The 26,277-nt window shown below is 37.6% G+C and overlaps 1 protein-coding gene across 7 annotated transcripts in view; it reads right to left on the reverse strand.

Moving 5' to 3' along the window:
- Nucleotides 1-26,277, reverse strand: part of CADPS2 (calcium dependent secretion activator 2) — a 487,000-nt gene that overhangs the window by 73,152 nt on the left and 387,571 nt on the right. For all 7 annotated transcript variants that reach the window (XM_060020810.1, XM_060020806.1, XM_060020805.1 and 4 more), the window contains 2 exons: nucleotides 23,919-24,022; nucleotides 9,764-9,920 (listed from right to left, as the gene is read on the reverse strand). In XM_060020810.1, the coding sequence (XP_059876793.1) occupies nucleotides 9,764-9,920; nucleotides 23,919-24,022 (261 nt within the window). The remainder of the gene's footprint in view (nucleotides 1-9,763; nucleotides 9,921-23,918; nucleotides 24,023-26,277) is intronic.

The following is a 26,277-nucleotide window of genomic DNA, read 5'->3' on the forward strand; positions in this document are numbered from 1 at the left end:
TCATTATCTTGTTAAATAAGCCTACTTCTCTTCTCTTATTCTCACCCTAGGAGTGAAAATAGGGATTGTCCACCTGATCATTATACCAGCAACCTGGAAGTTGTACCAGAGGTCTCTCCTTCACTTCCTACCTCCAATCCGTAGTCAAAACCTGCATATTTTATATCCTTATTATCTTTCTAACACTTCTCATCCCTCTCTTCATCACCACTGATGTTGTCCTAGTTCCAGCCTTCTCATCTCCTGCCTGGGCTAATGCAATAATCTCCTAACTGGTCTTAGGCTCCTTATTTTCCTTCTGCCCATTCATCTTCTTAAAATCTCAAGCAGAGGGGCTTGCTAAAATGTAAAACAAATAATGTACCTCCCAAAGATTATAATTCTTTAATGGATCCTCAAGAAAAACTTCAAAAGCCTTAGCATGGAATGAAAGCCATCTATGAGATGTCTTTTTTTTTTTTTTAAAGATTTATTTATTATTTATTTATTTATTTTTGGCTGCATCGGGTCAGTTGCGGCATGCGGGATCTTCATTGAGGCATGCAGGATCTTTCGTTGCGGCGTGCGGGTTTTCTCTTCTCTAGTTGTGGCACACAGGCTCCAGGGCGCGTGGGCTCTGTAGTTGTGGCGTGTGGGTTCCAGAGCATGTGGGCTCCGTAGTTTGCAGCACGCAGGCTCTAGCTGAGGCGCGCGAGCTCAGTAGTTGTGGCACGCAGGCTTAGTTGCCCCGTAGCATGTGGGATCTTAGTTCCCTGACCAGGGATCAAACCCACGTCCCCTGAATTGTAAGGTGGATTCTTTACCACTGGACCACCAGGGAAGTCCCTATGAGGTGTCTTAATATGACCTCTCTGGCTCTTATCGTTTGCCTGACCCCCCTACTTCCTGTGGTCCAGACATAATGATTTTCATGTTTCAGTTCAAGTATACACTTTCCCCTCCAAGTCTTCCTTGAAATGCTTCATTCTGCTGTCCCTCTCCCTGATTACTGGTTTCCCATGTTTATTCTCCACCCTGCACAGGTTTCTACTGTAGTCCATGTTATACTTCTGTACTCATTGACATATCTCTTTCTTCCTATGAGTGTGCAAGGTCCTTGGAGAAGGGACCATGTCTGTATTCTTAGTATCCAACAAAGTCCCTGGCTCAGAGCAAGTGTTCAAACGTTTGTTGAATGAATGACTACCTGTATACACTATTAAGATTACTACATAGTTACTACATTATTATTCTGTATAAGAACGTCTGAGGCCTGTGTAGCTCTTCATATTTTCTATAAAATATATAGTACTAAACATTTTTATGAGAAATCCTATTTTTAGACCCATACGTCCAAGATCATGCTGCTAAAAGTTCTACTGGATATGAATGTTGTCTATTTTATGTCTCTTATTTTATTACTATTATTATTCTTTCGGCCATGCCGGGTTTCGTGGCTCGTGGGATCTTAGTTCCCTGACCAGGGATCAAACCAGGGTCCCGTCAGTGAAAGCCCGGAATCCTAACCACTGGAACACCAGGGAATTCTATGTCTCTTATTTTAATGAATGTACCAAAGGGAGGATTTTCTCTGTTCAGTCATGACTTGATAGCAAACTATTACATCCTGCAGAATGAGGAGAAAATGGAGAGTTCCTGTATTTCCTAAGAATGGTCACAAATATTGAATTCTGGCCAAAAGTTTGCTTACGTTTCAGCAGAGTTTTCCTTTTCATTAAAGTCAATCCAATTATAAACCCATGTTCAAAAGTTTTAGAAAATTGGCAATTGGTAGTATTTCTTTGGTAATCAGGTTCAGGAAAGGCGAGGGAGAATGGAGGGAGAGATGGGATGGAGGGGAGAAAGAGGAAGAGGAAAAATGAGAAGAAATGAAGAGAAAATACACATGGAAAGGGAAAGAAAGAAAAGGGAGAATCCGGTTTCAAAAGGCAAGACTCCTGGAATACAGATGACACTATACTTGTGTATGTAAAGGCATGCTCCTTTTCTCAGTTGTCAATATGCCAGTTTGCATCCCATTCCTATCAGACGCTGTCAAAAGCCATCGTAATGTGTAACCCCAGGCATCAGAATGAGTGCTTCTATCTTCTCCATATGGTTTAATAAGGACAGATTAGGATTTGGGGCTGCCACCTGTCCAAATCAAGCCTTTACAAGGCTAAAAGCTCACTGGAAGAGGCCAGTTCTCAATGTGGCCTCATCCAAGAACGTTTCTGACATTATACCAGAGGTGTGGAAGTAGAAAGAACTGCTCAGAAGGAGTCTCAAATAGTGGTTACGAGAACATAAGTGGAGGATTAGCATCTAGTTGGTTGATAAAAATATTTTTTTCCAAAAGATTCTATTCTATATCTCCAAATATCACCTTGTCAGAAAATAGGGAAGCATCAATGACATCAAGCCCAACAGTACAATTAGAAATGGCAAAAAGAAAGCAAAAGGCTTAAATAAAAGGTAAACTAGAGGGGCAGATGTGCCCAGTTATTTTGAGCATCCCAATAATTAATAAATTAGTGTTGATTCTTTACAGACCCAAAAGAGTCTTACATTTACAAAAGTACTTGTCATAGGCTTTTAATAGTAAGATTTCAACACAGAATTTAAACTACAATCCAATTAATAACGATTACTGAGACAATAACCACTGGATAAATTAAGGATAAGCAGATAAAAGAGTTCACATACTGTGTTTAGGGTAAAAATACGCTGTTGACTCCTGAGACCATATAATCCAATTTTATATCTGCATTCCTCCTTCTAATTAGTCAGCATTCGTGGATTACTAGGAAGAATGAAACTCCCCCCTAAAATTCTAATTCTAATTAGGCATTTCAGAAGGGAATGAGTAATTTATGACCAGCAAAAAACCACAAAAAATACCCAACCACACAAACCACAATAAAAACAATAGATTTTGCCAGAAAACAACAATTATTCAAGGGACTACAAACTGTACCAATCCTTAACAATGCAAGCACCATGGACTAAGATATAAAATTAATAGATCACTCTCTATGTTGACAAATACATATAATGGGATCCCCATCACAGGAAATATGACTATGGGCTTCAGGAGAAAAGCCTGGAGGACTGCAGCCTAGAACAGCAGTATGTAAAAAGAAAACACATACACACAAACCAAACCAAACTTCCTCCCCACTCAGATCTAGGAATAGCGCCCAGCCAAGAATCTGGCACATTAAGCAGGCACTCAATAAATATCTGTTTATTGAATAATCCACCCCCTAAAGGAAACTCTGAGAGCATCCTGCTGAGGTTTAAGTAAAATAGAAAACTCTTCAGTTTTTTATTCTCCTTTTAACTAAAAATCTGATAAGCAATTTTACATAGTTTGGTAATATTTAATTTATACTATACTGGAATGATAACCTCCTAAATCCACACCCAACTCTTCCTTTCCTCTCAGGGCACTTGTTAAAAAATACCTATCTATCTATCTATCTATCTATCTATCTATCTATCTATCTACCTATCTATCTATCTAGAGATAGGAGGTAACAAGGAATGAGAGCACTGGTGTTATAATGTTTATTATTTTGGGGGCAACAAATTCAAATCAAACAAAACCAAGTTTAAAACTATAATTAAAAATGTCATAGCACAGAGTACACATCATTGAATTACAGTTTTACAATCTGTTGCATTATAGTTAGTACTGCATATATGCCCATATCCTCCACTAAATTATATGCTTTTCAAGGGCAGGAATTGTTTTTTACCCATGTATCTGTAAGGTGACTGGGATTTGGTAAATTGTAGGCATTCAGCCCCTGTTTCTTGCAGAATTAATTCAGGAAAAAATCAATATAAACATTAAGCAAGGCTTAGGGCAAAAATAAGCAAAGTCTCGTGGTCTAGCAATTCTCATGCTGGATTTTATGAGACTAGTATTAAAGCCAAATGGAAAAGTCTGAAATTTTACTCCAGTTACATACAACCTTCTGATCTTTGGGGTTATGTCCCACAGTACCGTCCCGGTAATGGAAACAACTGAGTACGGCTGTAACATGATCAATAGCCTTCAAGTGTGGGGTTCCTGACGTTCGTGGCCTTCAAGAGTTAAAGATGTTTCTACAAATCTATAGTGAAGAACACTGTTAGAGCACTTTAGGTTATTTTCTCTAAGGCACTAATTTCTAAGAAAATATACAGATTAAAATTTTAAAATGTCTACATGTAGTAAAAAGATACTAGAGCAGTACTGCAGCATTCCATTTAAGAAAAAGCTAGTGACTCCTTGCTTTTTCATTTCTTTTACTATATTAGTCAGTAAAACAAGTTCTGACACACAATTTTGAATTCAATCAGCTCTTGGGATTGGTGTTAAATACATTTTTGAGTTTTAGTGGTCATTTCATCATTTGTAAAAGAGCTATAAAACTAACCTGGCACACAGCTCTGCTATAATCTAGAAGTCATATCCTTTCTGCATTATTCCTAGTAGATGTATATACAGATATAACTGTAAACACCAATTTGTGAATTTCAGATGTACAGCTCATTTAAGCTCTTGAGGTAGAATGACACGCAGGTGCCAGCCCTCCATATTTCAAAGCCTGAAAATTAACCTAATATGCAATATGGTGACCTAACTGTTCTTCATTTGAAAGAAATCTAAAAAATAATCTCTGATACAGCTGAAGTGTGAGAATAACCACCAGGATTTCCACCTCTTCATTTCTTAATGAGTTTTTTGATAATGAGAGGTGACTCTGCCAGTCACTCTGGGCTCTATTATGGCTAATTTGACTCCACTTCACTCTCCTTGTTAATTATTAACACTAGCCTTTTTATCCTCATGAGACCACATTCCAATTTTTCTTTTCTCCATTTTTATGAGCCCATCTTTATGAAGGTGAAAGTCTTGGAGGATAGGTTTTCACTTAGTGTAGAGCCTGAACATTTATTATTCGTTTAGGTAGAGACGCTGTGACATTGATTATATAAGCACGGGTGTTCTTAAGGATGGCTTTAATGTGCTAGCAATGTGAAAAGGCTGTTAATTAAAGAAGAAGCACCGTGGTATTTTTCAGCTGGGAATCAGTTCCCAACAGAATGGTCATTTGCCACTTGCTAGCATATCCACAGATTAAAAGGTGACTAGCTCCAAGACTCTGTCTTTCGGTAGTACTGAAAGAGATGATTTGTGCCATTTGCAGATGGCTTTCATTTGTCAGAAGCAGTCACTTGCCATACGGATTATCGACAGGACAGGACAATTGTGGAAAACGGCACGCAAGGGTAGAATCTATTTGTACCAGCTTCATAGTCATTCAGGATCATTCAACTATCATGCTAATTGCTTCATTATGAAAACATTTATTTTCCCTAATTTTAATACATCTGTTTTTCAAAACTGTTTCCTGAGATACCATTTAAATTGATTACCCATCTAATTAAGACTTGAGTTGTGGGGAGTGGATCAGGATGTATGGAGGAAGGATGGAGAGGTAAGCAGGAGTTCAGTCTTTTTTGGACAGAAATGAGGGAGCCGGAGTTTGTTTTCTTCATCAGTCCTTCTCTGGGAGTCAATGGGTGAGCCTGTGAGGGGCGGGAGACTGGGGACAGTTGCTACAATTGTGGTGCAGCTGGTACTCTTCCCTCGAGGAAAACCACATTTCATCTCCATGGATCCTTGAGGCTAAGGTTTTCCCTAATCACGCCCAACTGTAAGGAAACACACCTACCCCAGACACAGTTCTTTTTTCCCTCCTTAAAATAGCAACCGAATTCACTGTCTTGAATCTCTTTCCTCCTCTAATTAGTTCAGTCCCTGGAAATCTCGTCATGGATGTTTTATAAGGTACATGCTAAGACAATACTTTATCTGGTCCCTTCTGCACCCTTTAACCAACCTGCTTCCTTTGCCCCCATAATTCAAGGCCCTTACTAACATTTTATGAGGTAAAAATAAAAGTTCAAGGAATCTCCTATCTTCTTTAAAAATACGATCTTATTTTATAAATGCCTCCAGAATCTGCATTTGCGCCTGCAGATTGAGGTGGGCTGGAGACTAAGTGATCAGGCTCCACCTTGCCGCTGCCTTGGTTTCCTACCCGCAAGCCCCAGCCCAGGCACCTCGCCTCCTAGGGGTTTAGCTTATTCAGCTGGAAAATGAAGACGTTTGTCTAAGATCCTCCCCGCTCCCCTAAAGATAAACACTTATTTTTAAATATCAAAGCATAAATATTTTAACAAAATAAAGATGGTAAACATCCAGCAGGAACATCTAAATTATTCATTAAAAAAAAGCCCAAAACAACTCAGCTATAAAGCTTTCAAGGCACAAATAAAGCACAGATTCTAACTAATATTTCTGTTAGAGATGTGTTAGTAATTTTTATTTTGGAAAAGCAGACATAAGTATGTGACATTATTAGTAATAAATCACAACCACTTAAAATCTCTATATAATTAGTGGTATGCCACGTGTGGGGTAATAGTAAGCACTGTTATCCAGCAAATTATCTCCCTTAACAAGATTGGACATTTTGGAGCAATCTGTTCCTATTTTACCCCTGGCTAGTTGAGGTTTAAATTAATTAGAATTTGGACTATACCTCTAGTTGGGTCAATATGGTAAAAACTGTCAGGCCATGGCCAGTGATGTAAGAATCTTTCTTTGGGAGGTGGTGGTAAAAGGACAGAAGTTTTATGTTTTCCTATAAGCTTTCCAAAAGGACAATTTGGGGGCAGCTATAGGTTGACATTTAACATTTGGATTGAATTCACTAAATCACCATCTGAATATTTCAGGAATTTAATGAAACAAACATAATTATTAACAATATTCTTCATTATCAAGGGTGATATTAATAGCAAAAAAAAAATATGTCTTACCAACTACTGAGATATTACTAAGTTGTCTTGGCTTTGGATGGTAACTTGTGAGTTTGAGTTGAAAGTTACTGCATTCTATTTCAATTACCCAGACCACACTGCTCTCCCAGTACCAAAAGGAAATTACAGCACTGGGGAACTTTTCTATTTACCTCACTACATAGAGGAGCTGTTTTTCTCTGAAATGACTGATGTTTTCTAAAATATGTTAATCACTGCTAAATCAAAGCCTAGATCTAGACTTCCCCCCCAAACTGATAACATTCAAAAGAAATCATTAATCAATGCTTTTGTGTGATTGAGTAATGTATACCAAAATGACATAACACAATACTTTATGCATTTAATAGTAGCCAATATTATAAAAATGGTTTAAAACAGGAGAGGAATGTGATATTCTTTTGAATTAAATATTTGGCTAAAAATCACATTTCTGTTATACTCTTTTTACTGTTCTTTTTGATATGACTCATAAAATTACACTTGAATGTAAGAGCTCTTCTTAAAAATAAATTTTAAAAGATGTTAATTCATTGGCATTATAGTAGAGGTTCCCCAATTTCTAAGAAATCTACAGCATATTTATTTTCCTCATAAATAAATTCTAATATATTGAATAAGTTAAATGATTCAACATCTTTACTACTTCACTAATATTAATAAATACTTTCATCTTTGAACAAACCCCCCAATAAATCTAAATATGGTCAATTCTTGAGTTTTCATGCAAGCGGAAAAGAGCAATGTTAGAAATAATCCTATGTTTATTTATTCTCATTTAGGGACTAAATGTATAATACTGTACATGTATTTATTTTTGGCAGCAAGTTTATTGATATATATTTGTCGTAAGAAAATATTAAACCTCACTTGTAATTTCTTAGCAGAAAATAAAATGATGATAAGAGACTGGGAAAGAAGAAGGTCATTTGAGGTCTGCTAGCTGGCAGGAGGGAACCAAACTGGAATGTAAAAGTTGTCTGAGGACAATTTGCAGAATAAACGATTCACAGACGGATAACTGTGGGTATAGCAACTCCTGAGAGAAGACATTGTTGTTGAATCTGAACTAGGAATTGTAGCTTAGTTCTTTGGCTTTTTAATAAGGCCTTTTGGAAATGAAATTGGATAAGAGAATGAATAAGATGGCTAAAAAAAATCAAGACTGAAATTGTAACTGATTAATATCTATAATATTTATTTAGCATTCATTATACATGAGCTATTACCTTCTTTAATCCTCACCACCAATGACACTGTAGGTACTATTATTTCTTTCTTTTATAGATGAAGAACCTAAAGTTTACCGAGGTTAAGCTATCGTCAAAGGTCAAGTAGTGAGCAGCAGAGACAGATGTGAATCTGTCTGGCACCAAAGCCCATGTTATTAATTAGCATAATATGATGCCTCTCTCTCTTATGTAATTAGTATAACATGTTATTAATTAGTATAACAAAGGTTCTTACCCTGGTGTCCCAAATCCAGATGTCCACGGGCAGTCCAATATTACACACAATTTCTTATCTATGTAGCTGTTTTTTCCAGTAAAACAGTTGTAGTTTTATCATAGACTCAAAGGGATGAATAACCAAAGGAAGGTAAGAAATGATAGACTAGGGTGATGAACAAAATCAAGAGAGTCATTTTTAAAAAAACAAAGATAAATGTCAAATAAAAAGATTTAAATTTAAACCTGGAAATACAGAGTAGTGATATCCTGGAAAGAGAGAAGCAAAGAGATCTGGAGTTTTAAAAGACAGCAAGTGTGAACTGTATCACCAGTGTGACTAAGCTCCTGGGAGAGAGGGCAGCCGTGGGCTGCAGGAAGACAGGGCAGAAGGCAGGCAGCTCTCCTTGGGGCCTGGGTTACCCAGGTAACGTTATGGGCACCGTGTACTTCTTAGCATCACACTCCAGAGCAATATTGAAAAGCGGAGTGAGACCTTCTTAGAGGAAGATGATAAAAATGGTGATGGGCATGAAAACGCTATCACATGAGAAAGAGTTAAATAACTGGGAATAATAGCTGGGAGAAGAACTTATGAAACAAAAGAAGGCCATTCCATGGATCCGGCAGAACAAGTCAGAACCAGAGGTTAGAAAGAGGCAGAGTTCAACCTGGTTTATACTGAGAGTAGTGTGATACAATAGGGAATTAGTGACCCCAAGACCACTGCAAGTGTTGAAGCAAAAGGCTGTCAGTAGAAACCAAACGTGAGTTGAAGGGAAACTTCAAAAAGAATCATCAGAGGAAAGGCCCACAGGAATCTGTACGCTAAGAAATGCCTCCAAAAATCCTGACTGAAAACTATGTTTATACTGGCTGCTAGAAGACCATGTACCAGAATAATTATAAAAGTTATTACTGCATTGGAAAAAAATATCGCAACAGAGAACCTTTACGTTCTCTTCAATTTCTAAATACTGAGAGAGCAAGCAATACCGCAGGGCAATATTCCTATCATCTGTAGAACCGAATCTCTTCAGGCAAACAATATTAGCACATTGTGTATTAGTAGAAGCCTTAACATGGCATGATGTCTAGAATAATAAGTTTCTAAGGTGTCTTTCAGAGATCTTAAATTCTCAGGTACTTTAGAAATGTTAACCTTTGAAGATTTTCTGATTCACAGGTACACTGAGAAGGTACCTATGTTGTCAGTGCCTGATGAAGCAGGAGGGTAGAATGAGAGCAATTTTAGAGGCCAGTGGACCAATGTGAGAGTGCTGCTGGTCTCGCCCAGACCCGGGCCGGATATACCGGGGGAGACTGAGCAAATGTTAACGTTACCCGTGTTGATTCTTGTTGGGTGACCGCTAGAGCTCCTTAAATCCAGACTCACACACACAAAGTTCTCCCCTCCTCCCCATTTCTACCCTAAAGAAAATGCAAGTGCTTACCGTCATTTCTGAGGAAATTATTAAGCAGCTGGAAAAGAGGAAAACTGTCCCAGGAGTCTTGTGGTTGTGCTTCCAGTGCAGTATCCATATCCACTGTGAATAAAGCCCAAAATTTCTCTGCATGCTCTGCCAATAAATCAGGCCACCAGGCAAACGCCTGTAAACAAATAAAGAAATGATGTAAACATACATTACCTGTTAGAAACATACACAAATACTGTAAAAATATGTCATTAAAAGTGAAACTGTAGGACACTGTTGTAGAGTATGATACCAAATGTTTTAATATTTCTAGTCACAGAAAAAAGAATTGGAAATAAATATGCCAAATAGTAGTTATGTATAAATTATGAGATACAAGGAATTTTTGTTTTATGTATTTTTCAAATGTTCTAAATCAAAAATGTATTTTAAAAAATAAAGCAATAAATGTCATTTTACATTTTAATTCTACATTAGATTTCATATTTTATTTATCAATGCCAAATTTGTTTACTATTTAAATACATGTATCTACAAAATTATTTCCCATTTAAAAAAGATTACACTTTATTTGTAGTATTTTTTTATGAATCTAAGGTCTAAAGCTAAAACACACTTTCATAGAGAGGGATTTCCTGACCCTCCAGTGTAAATTATGTCCTCCTAGATAGTCTCTCTGATACCAAGTATTTCCATTTCACAAGACTTAGTACTGTGTCTATGACCACACATATAAATATTTTAATGTCTGCCTCTTAAATTAGACTGTAAACCCCACAGGGGCAAGGCTGTGTATGTCCTGTTTATTACTTTATACTCCGCTGGGCATTTTTCAATGCCTTTTAGGTAGTAACAATAATCACTTAAAAAAAATCTCTGCTGTTTAGATGGGTGAAAAGAGTATTTACTTTTTAGGAGGTTCTCAAAAATAAGGTGGCCTGCCCATGTAACCTGGCAGCAGGCCCACCAGCCAGCCTGCCTATGGATCCTACCAACCAGACCACCCGGAATATCTGGCTGGGCTGACTGGTGAAGGCTTTCCCTGCTGAAGTCAGTCTGTAAAGAAAGGAAGAAGAGACAGTTTCTTCAAATGCACAACACCAAGGTAAGATTACCAGATCATGAAGAATCTAGAAATAGGACACCAAACAAAATAAAGCTCCCATAGACAATCCCAAAGAAATGGAGATCTACAAATTGCCTAAAAACGTTCAAAAATTCTTTTAAAGAAGTTCAGTGAGCTACAAGAGAACAAAGACAGACAACTAAATGAAATCAGGAAAATAATATATGAAAAAAATGAGAAGTTCAACAAAGAGAACCATAAAATGAACCAAATAAATATTCTGGAGCTGAAGAACACAATAACCAAAAAATTTAAAGGACAGCTTCAACAGTAGACTTGACCAAGTGCAAGAAAGAATCAATGAACTTGAAAACAAGTAATTTGAAATTATCTAGTCAGAGGAACAAAAAGAAAGAATGAAAAGGAGTGAAGAAAAGCCTATGAGATTTGTGGTACATCTTCAAGGGAACCAAGTTGATATGTATTATCAAATACATATTTCTGGAGTTCCAGAAAGATAAGGGAAAGAGAAAGGGTCAGGAAATTTATTTAAAGAAATAATGGCTGAAAACTTTCCAAATCTGAAAGAAATGGACATACACATTGATGAAGCCCAAAAGATCCCAAATGGGTTGACCAAAAGAGGTCTACTCTGAGACACATTATAACTAAAATGTCAAAAATTAAAGACAGAGAGAGGATTTTGAAAGCAGCAAGAGAAAAGTGACTCATCATATACAAGAATAAGGCTATTAGCAGATTTCTCAGTAGAAACCTTAGAGGCTTCGAGGGAGTGGTAAGATATATTCAAATAGCTAAAGAAAAAACTGCCAACCAAGAATACTATACACAGCAAAACTGTCCTTTAAAAATGAAGGCAAGATAAAGACTTTCCCAGACAAACTAAAACTGAGGAAGTTTGTCACCACTAGACCTGCCTTACAAAAAGTGTGAAAGAAAATTCAAGTTGAAACAAAAGGATGCTAAATGCAACACAAATGTATACGAAAGTATAAATCTCACTGGTAAAGGTAAATATGTAGACAAACAATACTGTAATGCTGTAATGGTGGTGCATAAATAACTTTTAACACTAGTATAAAATCTAAAAGAAAAAAGTAGTAATAATAACTATAACCACAAAAATTTGTTACTGGATATATAGTACAGAAGAGGTAAAATTTGACATGAATAACATAAAGTATGTGTAGGAAGTCCAAGTGCAGGATTTTGTATATGATTGGAGTTATAGGTTTAAAATAGATGGTTAAAAGCTCTGAAGTCCAGTTGAGAGGTCAGCTTTACCTATTAGTAATTAATTTAAATGTAAATGGATTAAAATCTTCAATCAAAAGACACAGAGTGGCTGAATGGGTAAAACAACAAGATAAAACTATATGTTTGCTATCTATGAGAAACTCATTTTAGATTTAAGGATACACATAGGCTGAAAGTGAAGGGGTAGAAAAAGATATTCCACGCAAATGATAACCAAAAGTGAGCAGGGGTGTCTATACTTATATCAAACAAACTACAGTATATATTAAAAACTGCCAAAAGAAATAAAGAAGGTTATTACATAATGGGAAAGGGTCAATTCACCAGGAAGCTAGGACAATTATAAATATATAAGCATCCAAACATTGACTCTGTAGCGAGAAATAGATGGCAACACAATTACAATACGAGACTTCAATACTGTACTTTGAATAATGGAGAGATCACCCAGACAGGAAGTTAGGAAACAGCAGACCTGAACACCACCAAATGGGCCTAACAGACACATACATACATTCCATACAACAGCAGTAGACTATACATTCTTCTCAAGTACTCATGAAACATTCTCTTGGAAAGATCACATGCTAGGTCACAAAAACAGTTTTACAAATTTAAGAAGATTGAAATCATCCCCAGTATCTTTTCCAACAACAGTAGAAAAAAACTTGAAATGAATAACAAAAGGAAAAGAGAAAAAACATAGAGACTAAACAAGATACTCTTGAACAAACATCAGATCAAAGATGAAAGCAAAAAGAAAGTAGAAAATATCTTGAGACAAACAAAAAACATAACATACCAAAACTTATGGGATGCAGTGAAAGCAGTACTAAGAAGGAAGTTTATAGCAATGAATACCTACATTAAAAAATTTAAAAAAATCTCAGATAAACAATATAACTTTACACCTCAAAGAACCAGAAAAAGGAGAACTAAGCTCAAAGTTAGAAAAAGAAAGGAATAATAAAGGTTAGAGTATAAATAAGTGAAACAGAAAATAGAAAAACAATAGAAAAAAATCAAGGAAACTAAGAGCTGTTTTTTAGAAAAGATGACAAAACTTTAGTTAGATTAAAAAGAAAAAAAACAAAGAAGACTCAAATAAATAAAATCATTTAAATGGAAGGGAGACATTTCAACTGATGCCACAGGAAAGAAAAAAGAATCATAAGAGACTAGAATGAACAATTATACATCAACAAATTAGACAACCTAGAAGAAAAGGATAAATTCCTAGAAATATATAATCTATCAAGACTGAATCAAGAAGAAACAGAAAACTTGAACAAACCAGAAACAAGTAAGGAATTTGAATCAGTAATCAACAACCTCCAAAGAAGAAAAGCCTAGGAACAGATAGCACTACAGGTTAATTCTATCAAACGTTTAAAGAAGAATTAAAACCAAGTCTTCTTAAACTCTTTCAAATAATAGAAGGGGGAACATTTCTTCTTTTTGCGGTACGCGGGCCTCTCACTGCTGTGGCCTCTCCCGTTGCGGAGCACAGGCTCCGGACATGCAGGCTCAGCGGCCATGGCTCACGGGCCTAGCCGCTCTGCGGCATGTGGGATCTTCCCGGACCGGGGCATGAACCTGTGTCCCCTGCATCGGCAGGTGGACTCTCAACCACTGCGCCACCAGGGAAGCCCAAGGGGGAACATTTCTAAACTCATTTTATGAGGAGAGTATCACCCTGATATCTAAGGCAGAAAAAGACACCATACGCAAAGAAAAATATAGGCCAATATCCTTGATAAACATGGATGTGAAAATTATCAACAAAATATTAGCACATCAATTTCAACAGCATATTAAAAGGACCAGACACTGTGATCAAGTGGGATTTACCCCTGGGATGTAAAGTTGGTTCAACACACACAAATCAATCAATGTGATACACCAAATTAACAGAGAGAAGGATAAAAATCACATGATTGATCATCCAGTAGATGCAGAAAAAACATTTGACAGAATTCAACATCCTTTTGTGATAAAAATTCTTACAAATTAGGTATAGAAGGAACTTACCTCAACACAACAAAGGCCATATGTCAGAAGCTCACAGCTAACATCACATTCAGTGGTGAAAAACTGAAAACTTTCCCTTTAAAATCCAGAATATAGCAAAGATGCTCACTCTCATCACTTTTTTTTCAACATGGTAATGGAAATCCTTGCCAGAGCAATCAGGCAAGAAAAGGAAATAAATGGTATGCAAAGTGGAAGGGTAAAATTATCTTTGCAGATAATGTGATCTTGTCCGTAGAAAAACCTAAATACTCTATAAAAATTGTTGGAACTAATGGACAAATTCAGCAAAGATGCAGGATATAAAATCAACATACAAAAATCAGTTGCATTTCTACACACAAACAATCTGAAAAAGAAATTAAGAAACAATCTCATTTACAATAGTATTAGAAAGCGTAAAAATTCTTAGAAGTAAACTTAACCAAACAGGTGAAAGTCCTGTAAACTGTAAGTATAAAACACTGATGAAAGAAATTAAAGTAGTCACAAATAAATGGAAAGATAGCTGGTGTCATGGATTGGAAGAATTCATATTGTTAAAATGTCCATACTACCCAAAACAATCTTACAGATTCAACACAAACCCTATCAAAATTCCATTGAACTTTTTTTTATAGGAATAGAAAAAATAATCCTAAAACTCATATGGAACCACAAAAGATCCCAGATAGCTAAAGTGTTCTTAAGAAGAACAAAGCTGAAGGCGTCACACTTTCTGATATCAAAATATGTATATTACTAAGCTGTCTGTGGTAATTAAATCAATCTGGCACTGGCATCAAAACAGACACCTAGATTAAAGAAGCAGAATAGTGATCCCAGAAATAAACCCACACATATATGGTCAACTAATCTTCAACAAGGGTGACAAGAATATACAACGGGGAAGGGACAGTCCCTTCAATAAACGGTGCTGGGAAAAGTGGATATCCACAAGCAAAAGAATTAAACTGGACCCTTGTTTTACACCATATACAAAAATCAACTCAAAACGCATTAAATACTTAAACTTAAGACATGAAACTGTGAAATTCCTGGAAGAAAATAGAGAGAAAGCTTCTTAACTTTGCTTTGGCAACGATTTCTTAGATATGACACCAAAAGCACAGACAACATAAGCAAAAACAGGCAAATCATCAAACTAAAAAGCTAATGCACAGTAAAGAAAACAATCAACAAAGGAATGGGAGAAAATATTTGTGAGCCATATACTGGATAAAGGGTTAGTATCCAAAATATATAATATACTCCTAAAACTCAAAGCAAAAACAGAAATAACCTGATTAAAAGGTGGACATGTGACCAAACAGACATTTCTCCAAAGAAGACTAACAAATGGCCAACAGGTATATGAAAAGGTCCTCAACATCACTAATCATCATTTGATTTTCAAATGCAAATCAAAACCACAATGAGATATCACCTCACACCTGTTAGAATGGCTATTATTAGCAAAAACAAAACGAAAGGTAAGTTTTGTTGAGGATGTAGAGGAGAGAACCCTTGTACACTGTTGGTAGGAATGTAAATTGGTGCAGTCACTATGGAAAACACTTGAAGGTTCCTCAAAAAATTAAAAATAGAACTATCATATGAGCCATCAATCCCACTTCTGGGTATATATCTAAAGGAATTGAAATAAGGATCTCAAAGAGATACATATTCTACCATGGTCAATGCAGTATTAGTCACAATAGCTAAGACACAGAAGCAACCTAAATGTCCACAAATGAATGAATAGAAAATAAAGTATGATATTTATATACAATGGGATATTTTTCAGTCTGATAAAAGAAGGAGATCATGCCATTTGCGGCAACATGGCTGAACCTGGAGGATATTAAGTATAATAAGCCAGACACAGAAGGACAAATACTGTATGATCCCACTTATATGAGGAATCTAAAATAGTTAATTTCATAGGAGCAGAGAGTAGAATGGCTGGGGAAAGAGGGAAAAAGGGAGGTATTAGTGAAAGGGTACAAAGATTCAGTTATAGAAGATGAACACATCCTAGAGGTCTACATACAGCACAGTGCCTTTGGTTAACAACACTGTATTGTATGCTTAACATTTTGCTTAGAGGGTATATCTTATGTTAAGTGTTCTTATCACACTCACAAAAAATAATGTGGACGTCTCTGGCTGTTGTATCTCAGTTTTGTTTTAATTTGCATTTGTCTAATTTTGAATGAGTTTAACATTTTACATATGTTTTAGGGCTCTCTTTATACTGTTTTTAGTGAAATGTCTCTCAGGTCTTTTCCCCCTTATTTTCATTTAACTTTTGATAAGTGTTACAATTTTGTAACCAAATAACTACAAAGCACACACATTTCTGTGATACAGATGTTCTTGTTATTCTTCCAATTAAAAGTAACTTTTAATAAATGTTTAATCATACTATATACTCAGAGAAGTCCATATTTACTTTCAAGAACTTTCTAAGAACATGTGAGATTTGTGGTCGCAAAACTCCATTCAATTCCCTCCAGTATAAATTAGATTATAACAAAAAGAGTCAAACCACAAACCAAAAAAAGGTGGATTATAAAATATTGACATATTGAGTATTTTCTTAAAAACTTCTGTCACAATAATAATGTTCAATATGTTTATAAAAAACATTACCGTGTAACTAATTAGCAGACGGAAACTGAAGAAAACACTGGCTAAAAAAAAGAGTGGTGTAGTACAAATCACAGACTACAGAGGTAGGAACATTTTTAATGGTTGGCTCAAAGCATATAACTTCGACTTTGCTGTATAAACATGTGAATGTGAAAACCTGCTGGAAGTGGTATGTTCTATGTAAACCAAGCTATTGCTCTTTGAAAATATTATATTTGAATAATTTTTGTTTAAATTTCTACTAGAATGGTTATATGACAATAATATAAAAGGAAAAAAATAAAATAGTATACACAATTTCATTGCATATACCTTGCTCCTGTCTTTTAGAGCTGTGTTGGTGACATAGATAAGAAGAATCTGAGATTCCTCCCTCTGAGGAGAGCAGGATAGAAATGCTACTGAAAATGCAGCACTGCAAAGAGAGACATTTTCAAAGTCTCACTTCCAGTTCACAACCAATACCTTTGCGAAAGGTTAAAATTAAGACAATAACAGCCACGTTAGGTCAAGATTGTATCAAGACTCTGAGAAAAATTTCCAAAGCTCTTTTTAAAGTTTACTTGGAAGACAGAGTTGCAGTGGGGAATGGAACACGATGGAAGATAATTTTCTTTAAAATAACAGCTTCAGGTCGGCAAGACTTTGCTATCAACTGGAAATTTACATTATGTTTTGCTGAAGTATATATTTATGTTTCAAATTGTATCTCTGATGATGTTATTCCTAATGAACGTAAGCCAATCTGTGACGAATGCTTATTGTTCTAATGATGACCAGAGAAAGCTTTAAGGAACCACTGTCCTTGAAAACGAAAAGCAAGGGTTGCAGGCTGTTACCTTGAGAACACAGGGTCAGTTCTCCCACCTGTCCCCTCCTGCTTTTTGCCATCCCTCTGGGTGGCAGTCCTCGCACCCCGGGTTGGTGGTAAGAGCAGAGACTATATAATTTCCGTCCTAGAGCACCACTTCCTGGGAGTGGCTGAGGCTCCACAGCATGAGGGGCTCCACCAGGGAGGAGAAAACCCTTCTCAGCAACACACCCATCTGTAGGGCACCAATCAAAAGTCACGATTATCTAGGTTAGAGTTATCTTGGCTCTAAAGCTAAGCCACTAATTAGTGTAAATGAGACAGCACAGGCAGAAGGCAATGTTTAACTTGATTAAGAAGGAAATACAAAACAAAACTTGATTGTAATCCTTTAGCCATACGATTTCTATCAAAGTTCTAACAGTAAATAAATCTTGTACAGTGAGAACAATATCTGTGGCAGGCTGACAATACTTTGAAAGCCGTGTCTGTTTACTCAGAGTAGTTGAAAATAGTGGCAGCTAAGACTATCCCTGAAACTGGAAGCAGAGTACTGAGCTTTTGAACTTGGTGAGATTTAAGTGATGATGGGCAAATCAGTTCCCTCAGTGGATTTCCATTTCCTCATCTGCAAATTGCTAATAACGATACTTGTACCAGCCTCCTCCAGGGCTGTTTGGAAAAGTCAAGGAATATGAAAATCTCTTGCTGTACAAAAGTAAAAAAAATGAATCATTATCAGTAACATAAAAATGAGACAAAAGTCACACAAATCTTATATTGTGACTTTATATATTTTTAAAATAATGATATCCAACATGAATGGAATAGTTTCTATGTGCCAAGTACAGTAAGTCCCCTACATACAAATGAGTTCTGTTGCAAGGGTGCATTCGTTAAGTCCAATTTGTTCGTAAGTCCAACAAAGTTAGCCTAGGTACGCAACTAACACAATCAGCTATGTAGTACTGTACTGTAATAGGTTTATAATACTTTTCACACAAATAATACATAAAAAACAAACAAACAAAAATAAACATTTTTAATCTTACAGTACAGTATCTTGAAAAGTACAGTAGTACAGTACAACAGCTGGCATACAGGGGCTGGCATCGAGTGAACAGGCAAGCAGAGTTAGTGACTGGAGGAGGGAGAGGAGGTGGGAGATGGTAGAGGTGAAGGACTGTCAGCAATAGGAGACGGAGGGCAAGCTGCAATTTCACTCACGCCTGACACTGATGGCACAGGTTCTGGTTCCTTGCTGGATCCAATTCTATCTACCGTCTTGAAAAAACGATCCAGTGATGTCTGGGTAGTAGCTCTTTTTTTCTCGTCATAGATGACACGGTAGCACTGGATTCCATTCTGAACGGCTGCTGCAACCTTCGTGTACCATTCTACATTCAGGTCCCGTGCCTCAAAAACTAACAGTGCCTCCCAACTAAAGAAAATCCCCTTGCCATTTCCTGCATCGTGAATCTCTTAGTTCTTCAGTTACTTCTTCTTCCTCTTGTCTCTCTTCGTCCTTCCTCTGGGCCTCCAATTCCATCAGGTCTTTATTAGTAAGCTCCTTGGTCTGCACAGGAAGGAGTTCGGTGAAGTTGTCCTCTTGTAGATCTAGCTTGAAATAAAGATACTGTACTACTGTACTCTATACAGTTGTGTACAGTAAAGTACACAAAAGCACAACCACCTGTAGAGGATGCAGGCACGTGACAATGTACACCAGACAGGTGAACTAACTTACGTGATTGGACATGAGAAAGTATGTTCGCATCTTTGAAAGTTAGCAACTTGAAGGTTCATATGTAGGGGGTTTACTGTAATATTCGAAAGGCTTTTTATACATTATCTTACTTATTCCTTTCAGGTAGATGGTATAATTATCCTTATCTTATAGGTTAGCAAACTCAGAGATTAAAGAACTTGCCTAAAGTTGGTAGGTAACAGAGCAATAATTTGAATCCAGGTCAGCTGGAGTGTAGAGACCAAGCTCTTACACATACAGCCTCTTCTTAATTAACTATACATGGCACAGGGCCTGTCTGTCTGTTGGTCTAGTTTTGCAGATCAGACCAATGTTAATGTCCTCTGATTTTTTTCTTGCCGGAGCACCTTTTAACGGTCTGATTTCTTTATATCTCTTCAAATTTCTTTGAGGTCTTAGGCTTTTGATTACTTTTACCCTCAAAATATAGTAAACATTTCATAATTTAAAATACCACAAAAAATATGGCTGCATAAATGAGCAAAAATAGCATGTCTGATTTTGTAATGTATTACATGCTTTTTTCCCCCCCAAGAAAAGATCAGCTTGCAATCCTGTATTTTGTAGATGATCCTAAAAGCCCTGGTGTCTAGGATACCCAGTGTCTAGGGCATCACCACAACCCCCAACATACACACAGAGCAACATAATGCTAAGGGGTCATATTCTAGAAATATTTAAGTGCTTTTGAGGAGCCAGCAGAATGGACTAAACTAAACTGGTGACACCTAAACTACTGCCAAACGAATCATAAGTTTTCTGCACTCTTGATTCACGAAAATCTTTCCCTAGTTGTGTTCATAGATGAATATAAATACTGAAATAACCAAGTGAGATGAAGAACTGAAAATGCTTCAAAACATGTTGGGGTAAAGTGCTACTCTTAATATTATACATTTATAAGTCAGTGAGTGACTAACAAACATTTTTGATAGGATATTTTTGCCGATGCAGTTTCGTTTGAGAGTCACTGCTGCAAATTGAATTCTGCCTCTGTAGCTTAGTTGTATGAAAGCCACTTACTGGTCATCTTCTTCCAAAAAGAGGAACATTTGTTGGACCACAGGCTAATCTAACCCTAAACCCGTCCTAAAAAAGAAAATATCGATTTATCTCACTGGCTATCCAGATATAAATACTAGGCAAATAAGATGAACTCAACTGTTGAGATGAGTGCAATTTAGTTAGTAGTAGGTAGTAAACAGATCTTGTCTATGATCAAGTTTTGTATAACTACACTTTAAGATGGTCCTTAGATATGCATGGTAGTAGAGAGGAATAAGGATATGAGGAAGTAAAAACAATGGAAAAAAATTTAAAAATCAAACATCCATTCTCTTTATGTTAGAATCCATCCAGATGCATAATCTGGCCCAGATACCGATGTTCATGTGAATGACCACATGCACAAATATGTGTGTCCGTACTGAACTCCTTCCCTGCCCTGACTCTGCTGCTGGAGCAGCCTGGGACCCAGCCAGCTGGAGGGCAGGATGCATCAACCATTTGCAGTGAACCAAGAGCTAAGTTGCAAATACTGAATTACCGCCAGACATCCCCCTGGCCTACAGTGTCACTGATATGGTGGACAATATCATATTTAAAATATTTCAGGGACCCTCAATTAAGATTCTGTTGCAACAATAAATCACAAAGTAACAACCTGAGCTGTGCTCATGTCGATCATGTCGCCTCTCTCTCTGCCCCTTCACTGAGGGATATTTCCAGCCCTCCATCCCCATAGCAGAGTCCCAAGATATGCCAGGAGAAGAGCCTGACAGAAGAGAAGGGACATCCCCAGGCTTGCACCATCCTCCTCCTCTCTGCGTTTATATCCCTGCTACGATGCTAAGTGCCAAACCTGCCAGCAAAACTAGGACAAGGCACTCATACCTGCCATTCTACTGAAACCAAGAAATAACAATGTGGTTCCCTGGAAAGTGTGGAGTCTGGAGTTGGCCTGCGTCTTCACCCCGTCACTGACCAGCTGTGCACCTGGCAAGTTTTCTTAGCAGGAAAGTGCTGCGTGTGTGTGGAGGGGGTGGGCTGGTGAGAGCCTAAGGCTTCCTGGTCGGCATCTGGGACTTGCCGCCTTTGTCAGAGTGAGTGGCCTTGGATGGACAGTTGTCAGATCCGTTTGTCTAAATTTCTGGTCAGACACAGTCTCATCACGGGAATGTGGAAGACGTCCTTCAAGATTTTCTGGAAAGGAGTGTGAACTGTCTTTCTCAAAAGAAAACACAGAAAATCGGAAGAAAAGCCTGAGGGGAGAGGTGGAGAGGCCTTCAGAGAGAAGGGAGGACTGTGTTATGAGTAAGTTACTGTCAAAGATCTGAAGGACGTGAAACCTGCTTAACTGAGAAATTGCTGAAGGACAGAAACAACCTCTTGGCCTTGTGAAGTGAACCGCCTCTGTGGAGGAAAGGAGAGGGAAATGAGAGGAGCTGACACACGGCCACTTGAAGGTCTCTGAGGCAGACGCATTAACCTTCACCAAGGGCGCCGGGCCAGGTCCTCTTTTGTGCAGTAGAGTCTAGCCTGGACATTCAGCAAAATCAAGATCAGTGTACAATGCAGTCCATCAATTCACTGTGGAAATGACTTTGGAATCAGATCAATTCACCCCCCAATATTGTTCAAAGGAAAAGCTGGATCTCCTGGTTAAAAAAAGAAAAAGGCCAAAAAAAACCGCTAAAAGATAAAACCAAAACCAAAATGGCAAAACCCTCTCAGTTGGCCTGTACTTAGATGGCCAGCAATAATTATGCATGCAATTACTAATAAGACACCTTCACAGAAACAGTACAACAAAGAGTTGCCCATTTAAAGAGATACAGTCTTTAATTCCAAGGAGAGGGACTAAGGTGGCTTTAAAAGTGTAACCAGAGTGTGTTCTATCTTATCTTCACATAAAAGAGTCATTCCATGCTAGAAAAATGGTGAAAACAATTTTACTCACCTCTCTTCCCTGAAGAATCCCAAGAATTTGGAAGCATTGTGGAATGAAGACATGTCATAGTGTTACAAAGCATTTTAAAAAGAGGTCCTCATAACACTTCTATATTTTGGCATATAGTTGAGTTACATTTATGAGTTTTGATTACCTCTGTTCAAAAGAGTCAACTGTATTTTTGTGGATTAGAAACTAAGTAATATTTACATTTTAATTGTGTTTGGATACACTGTACTTTAACAAGCATGTAGTGGTTGCAGGGAGTATATAATGCTAATTACATTTAAAAGACAGGAGAGTTATTATTTCCCTTATTAGTGCAGGAAAATTAAATGTAATTTTTGTGAAAGGTATAGGAATATTAGATGTACCTGTTTAGATGAAATTGGATACCCAATCAGAATTTTTTTTAATTCAAAAAGGTCTAATACTCTGATGATAATGCCTTTTAACAAAAGACAACACATACATACATTTTATCATATAATCATTTTCATTGTAACATAGCGGTAGTATTAGCCTAGAAAAGCTCCTCCTGGGAATTCACTTCAAATTATTGAAGCAGCTGTTTCTTCAGTTTAAAATAAAATATCCATAACAAGTTCACACATGACAGATGCAAGGTAAAAGCTAGATTCCATAGTGTGAGCTAGAAGCAGATGTTTTGAATGATCATATTTATAACCAGATACAATAAATCTTAGTTACCTATAGCAAGGTTTCATGAATATTCTTTTCTGAGAATTCGCTTAAAACGTACTTCCTGTAGTTTCTTATATTTTTGAGAACAAGGTTTCATTAAATATAAATATTCTATAAATTCTTCTGTACCTGGTCTTTTTCATACTTACTCATTTCACGTGCTTCCTCAAGAATAAAAGCACTGTTAGGGCACTGAAATTTATTACATTTATTTAATCCTACACATTTCCCCTACCTAATTCAGTCAGAAGACTCTTGTTTTTTAAAATAAACTCATGGCTATTAGAAAGAATGACACTTTTAAGTCTCAGAATAAGCAGTTTGCCTGATGAAATACCATTCTATATTTTTAGTGAATGTCAGTATATAATTAGTACTAGAACTTTTAAAAACCTCTTAAAAACGAAAGTTTAGTGAAAATTTAAAGAAAAGTTTGACGGTAAAAGTGAAAGACTGGAGTTATCAATCATACAGCTCTGAATGTCTTCTATTCAGTTTTGGTGTCCTATAGTTTATCACTACTTTCCCTTTTGCACATTGATTAACTTACATTTCGAAACTAAAGCAATCGGGGCACAGGGGAAAAGCAAGTGATCTGGCATCGCAAGATGGGGGTTCGTGTTCCAGCTCTGCTTCTTACTAGTTGTACACCTTAGGCAGATCCCATAAGTTCTCCCACGTTCCTCACAGGAAGACAGTTGTCAGGAACAGATACTAAATTATATACATATACAATTCCTTTGTAACATATAGGAGTTATATTTCCAGGAAATGCACACACGTTCTCAGTTTTCTGTAGATAAATGGCCAGATGTGTATCAAAAGGCACTTCTTAAAAAAAAAAAAAAAAAAAGCCACTTCTTCAGTGCTGCTCCCACTATGGTGAAACATTATGCGACGCTTTATGTGACAGTTAAAACAAGCCATCACCTCTGCATGATGCTCTTCATTCTGCTGTAGGACTTCTATGCAGAGCTCTGCTAGATGAAGAACCTCTTCCAGCTTCCTAGCAGGAGTCGCCTGGTTCATGGTCTCTGCATTAAAAACAGATCATAATAATGTTACCTTGAAAATAAAAAGCCAAGCAGATTCTAAGATGTTAATGATGAGACCAGGGTGTTGAAATAGAATGAGAAAGCACAGTTTTGAGAAATGAGAGACAAGAAATACAAATGAATACAGTCTTTAAAAAAAAATCAGTTCACAAGATTGCACAAAATATTTCACCCACAAAGCAATCATGGGAAACTGCAAGTGCTTTGCCATTTAACATATTACAACTAACAGGTGCATCAGCACATTAGATGCTCAACTTCTGCAACAAACAAGTTATAATTCTCCTCAAGGTCAGAAATACAAAGAAAGGCAGATACCACAGTCTTTTCCTTCTCTCTGTATTGTATTAGCAATATAATACCATTCTCACGAGATGAGTCATTCCTGGCATTAGTGAAATGCAGGCTTTTCTGTTGCTATTTAGATTTCCAGCCTGAAATGTCTAAGGTTCATGTTGATCTTAAATGGAAGAAGTACAAAGTCACCTAAAACAGCTCTGACAGGCTGCAATTAACTGATTTCCTCTCCTCCAACCGGGGAGGGCTTGAAGAGCCATTCTTTAAAGTTGAAGGTTCTCTCAGCATTACAGCAAACTGGTATAAAAAGGCCAGGCCACAATGAGATTAAGTGCAGCTGAAATTCAGCAACAGAGAAGGCAAAGCAGTTGATTTCAGAGATAAAACGAACTGGCAAAAATTAGAGGTGCCCTGTGTAATGAAACTGTTTCACAACTGTGAGGAATAGACTTTCCAATAAGCATACTAAAGATAAACGTTTCTGGACTCTCTCTTTGCCCCTGTATGGAGATTGTAAGGAAGAGAAATAAAATGTTTAGATAAAGAGCTTTTTCTGTGGAACCTAAGGAGTTCTTTTGTTTTTTGTTTTTTTGGCAGGGGCAGGGCAAGAGATCTATTCCCTCTACATCTCCCTATAACTTCAGCCTTAACTTTGGAAGACTTCCATTTGCTCTTAATTTGTTCCCAAGGGACATATGATTCAGTGAAACAGCCTATGATTGGTGCTTGTTCATTAAACACTTTTTATAAGCTCACTATGGGTCCCAGTGTGATGCACGTGGGGTTTCCCATCCTCCAACCCTGATACACATCCTCCCAAACTCCCCTGCAGGATTAAAGCCACTGCTCATCTGTCACAGGGATCAAAGAGCAGGATGATTCTTCAGGAAAACAGTCCGCCAAACACAACAGAGTTGAGTGTGCCTACAATAATCTTAGCTGTGGGAAGTAGGAGGAAGTAGATGACACGTCCCTGCTCTTAAACCACTCAGACTCCAAAAATCACTGCTGCTGGTACCCTCAGACATCCACTATCCAACCTCCCGTCTGTTTCATGATCACTTCAACATCCTCAAACGAGGGTGAAGTCAAGGAGGCTTGTGACTTTGCACGACAGTCTGCTCCACTTGGGGGCAGCTCTCGCTATTGCAGTGAGGAAACTTCAAAGTTTGGAAACAGTGTAAAGCAAACAGAGGGGAGGCAGGCGATGTTAGGAGAGACTGCTGAGAGCAGGTGTATTTAGGGGGGGCGGGCGGGATATCAGTGGGAAGATAAGCAGAACCTGAAGCAGGTCCTAAAGGAGAAGCAAATGACCTGGGTAAGAGGAGCAAGGGTTTCTAGAAATGCTTGCATGTCAGAGATGTGGTGCGTTTCAGAGGAAGGTGATGATGAAGGTGGCTACAAATGTCACCATTTATTGAGAGTCAATTACGTGTCAGACCTGGCACCAGGCACTTCCCATGTGTCATCACACTAATTTTCCTAACAGCTTTAAGCCGTTTGGTTATTTATTCATGTAAGTCGTAAATGAGGAAACAAGCTTGGAGAGATGAAATGCCACAGCTAACACGTGGTAAAGGTGAGACCTGACTTGGTGTGGGCTCTTAGCATCTCTACCCTGCATTTGCCTGGCTGGAGTAAAAAAGTTCTGGGAAATGATGGGTGAGGAGCCTGAGGTTGGATCGTGGCTTCCCTGGTGGTGCAGTGGTTGAGAGTCCACCTGCCGATGCAGGGGACACGGGTTCGTGCCCCGGTCCGGGAGGATCCCACATGCCACGGAGCGGCTGGGCCCGTGAGCCATGGCCACTGAGCCTGCGCGTCCGGAGCAGGGTTCTCTCAGCTTTTCTCTGAGGCTTTAAGTAAGAAAATAAATAGACTCAGTAATTAGATCCTATCTGGTAACCTGGACAAATGTTTCTTTGCCGGGCTTCAGAATA

Source organism: Delphinus delphis, chromosome 9 (assembly GCF_949987515.2).
Source record: "Delphinus delphis chromosome 9, mDelDel1.2, whole genome shotgun sequence".
NCBI classification, from domain to species: domain Eukaryota; kingdom Metazoa; phylum Chordata; class Mammalia; order Artiodactyla; family Delphinidae; genus Delphinus; species Delphinus delphis.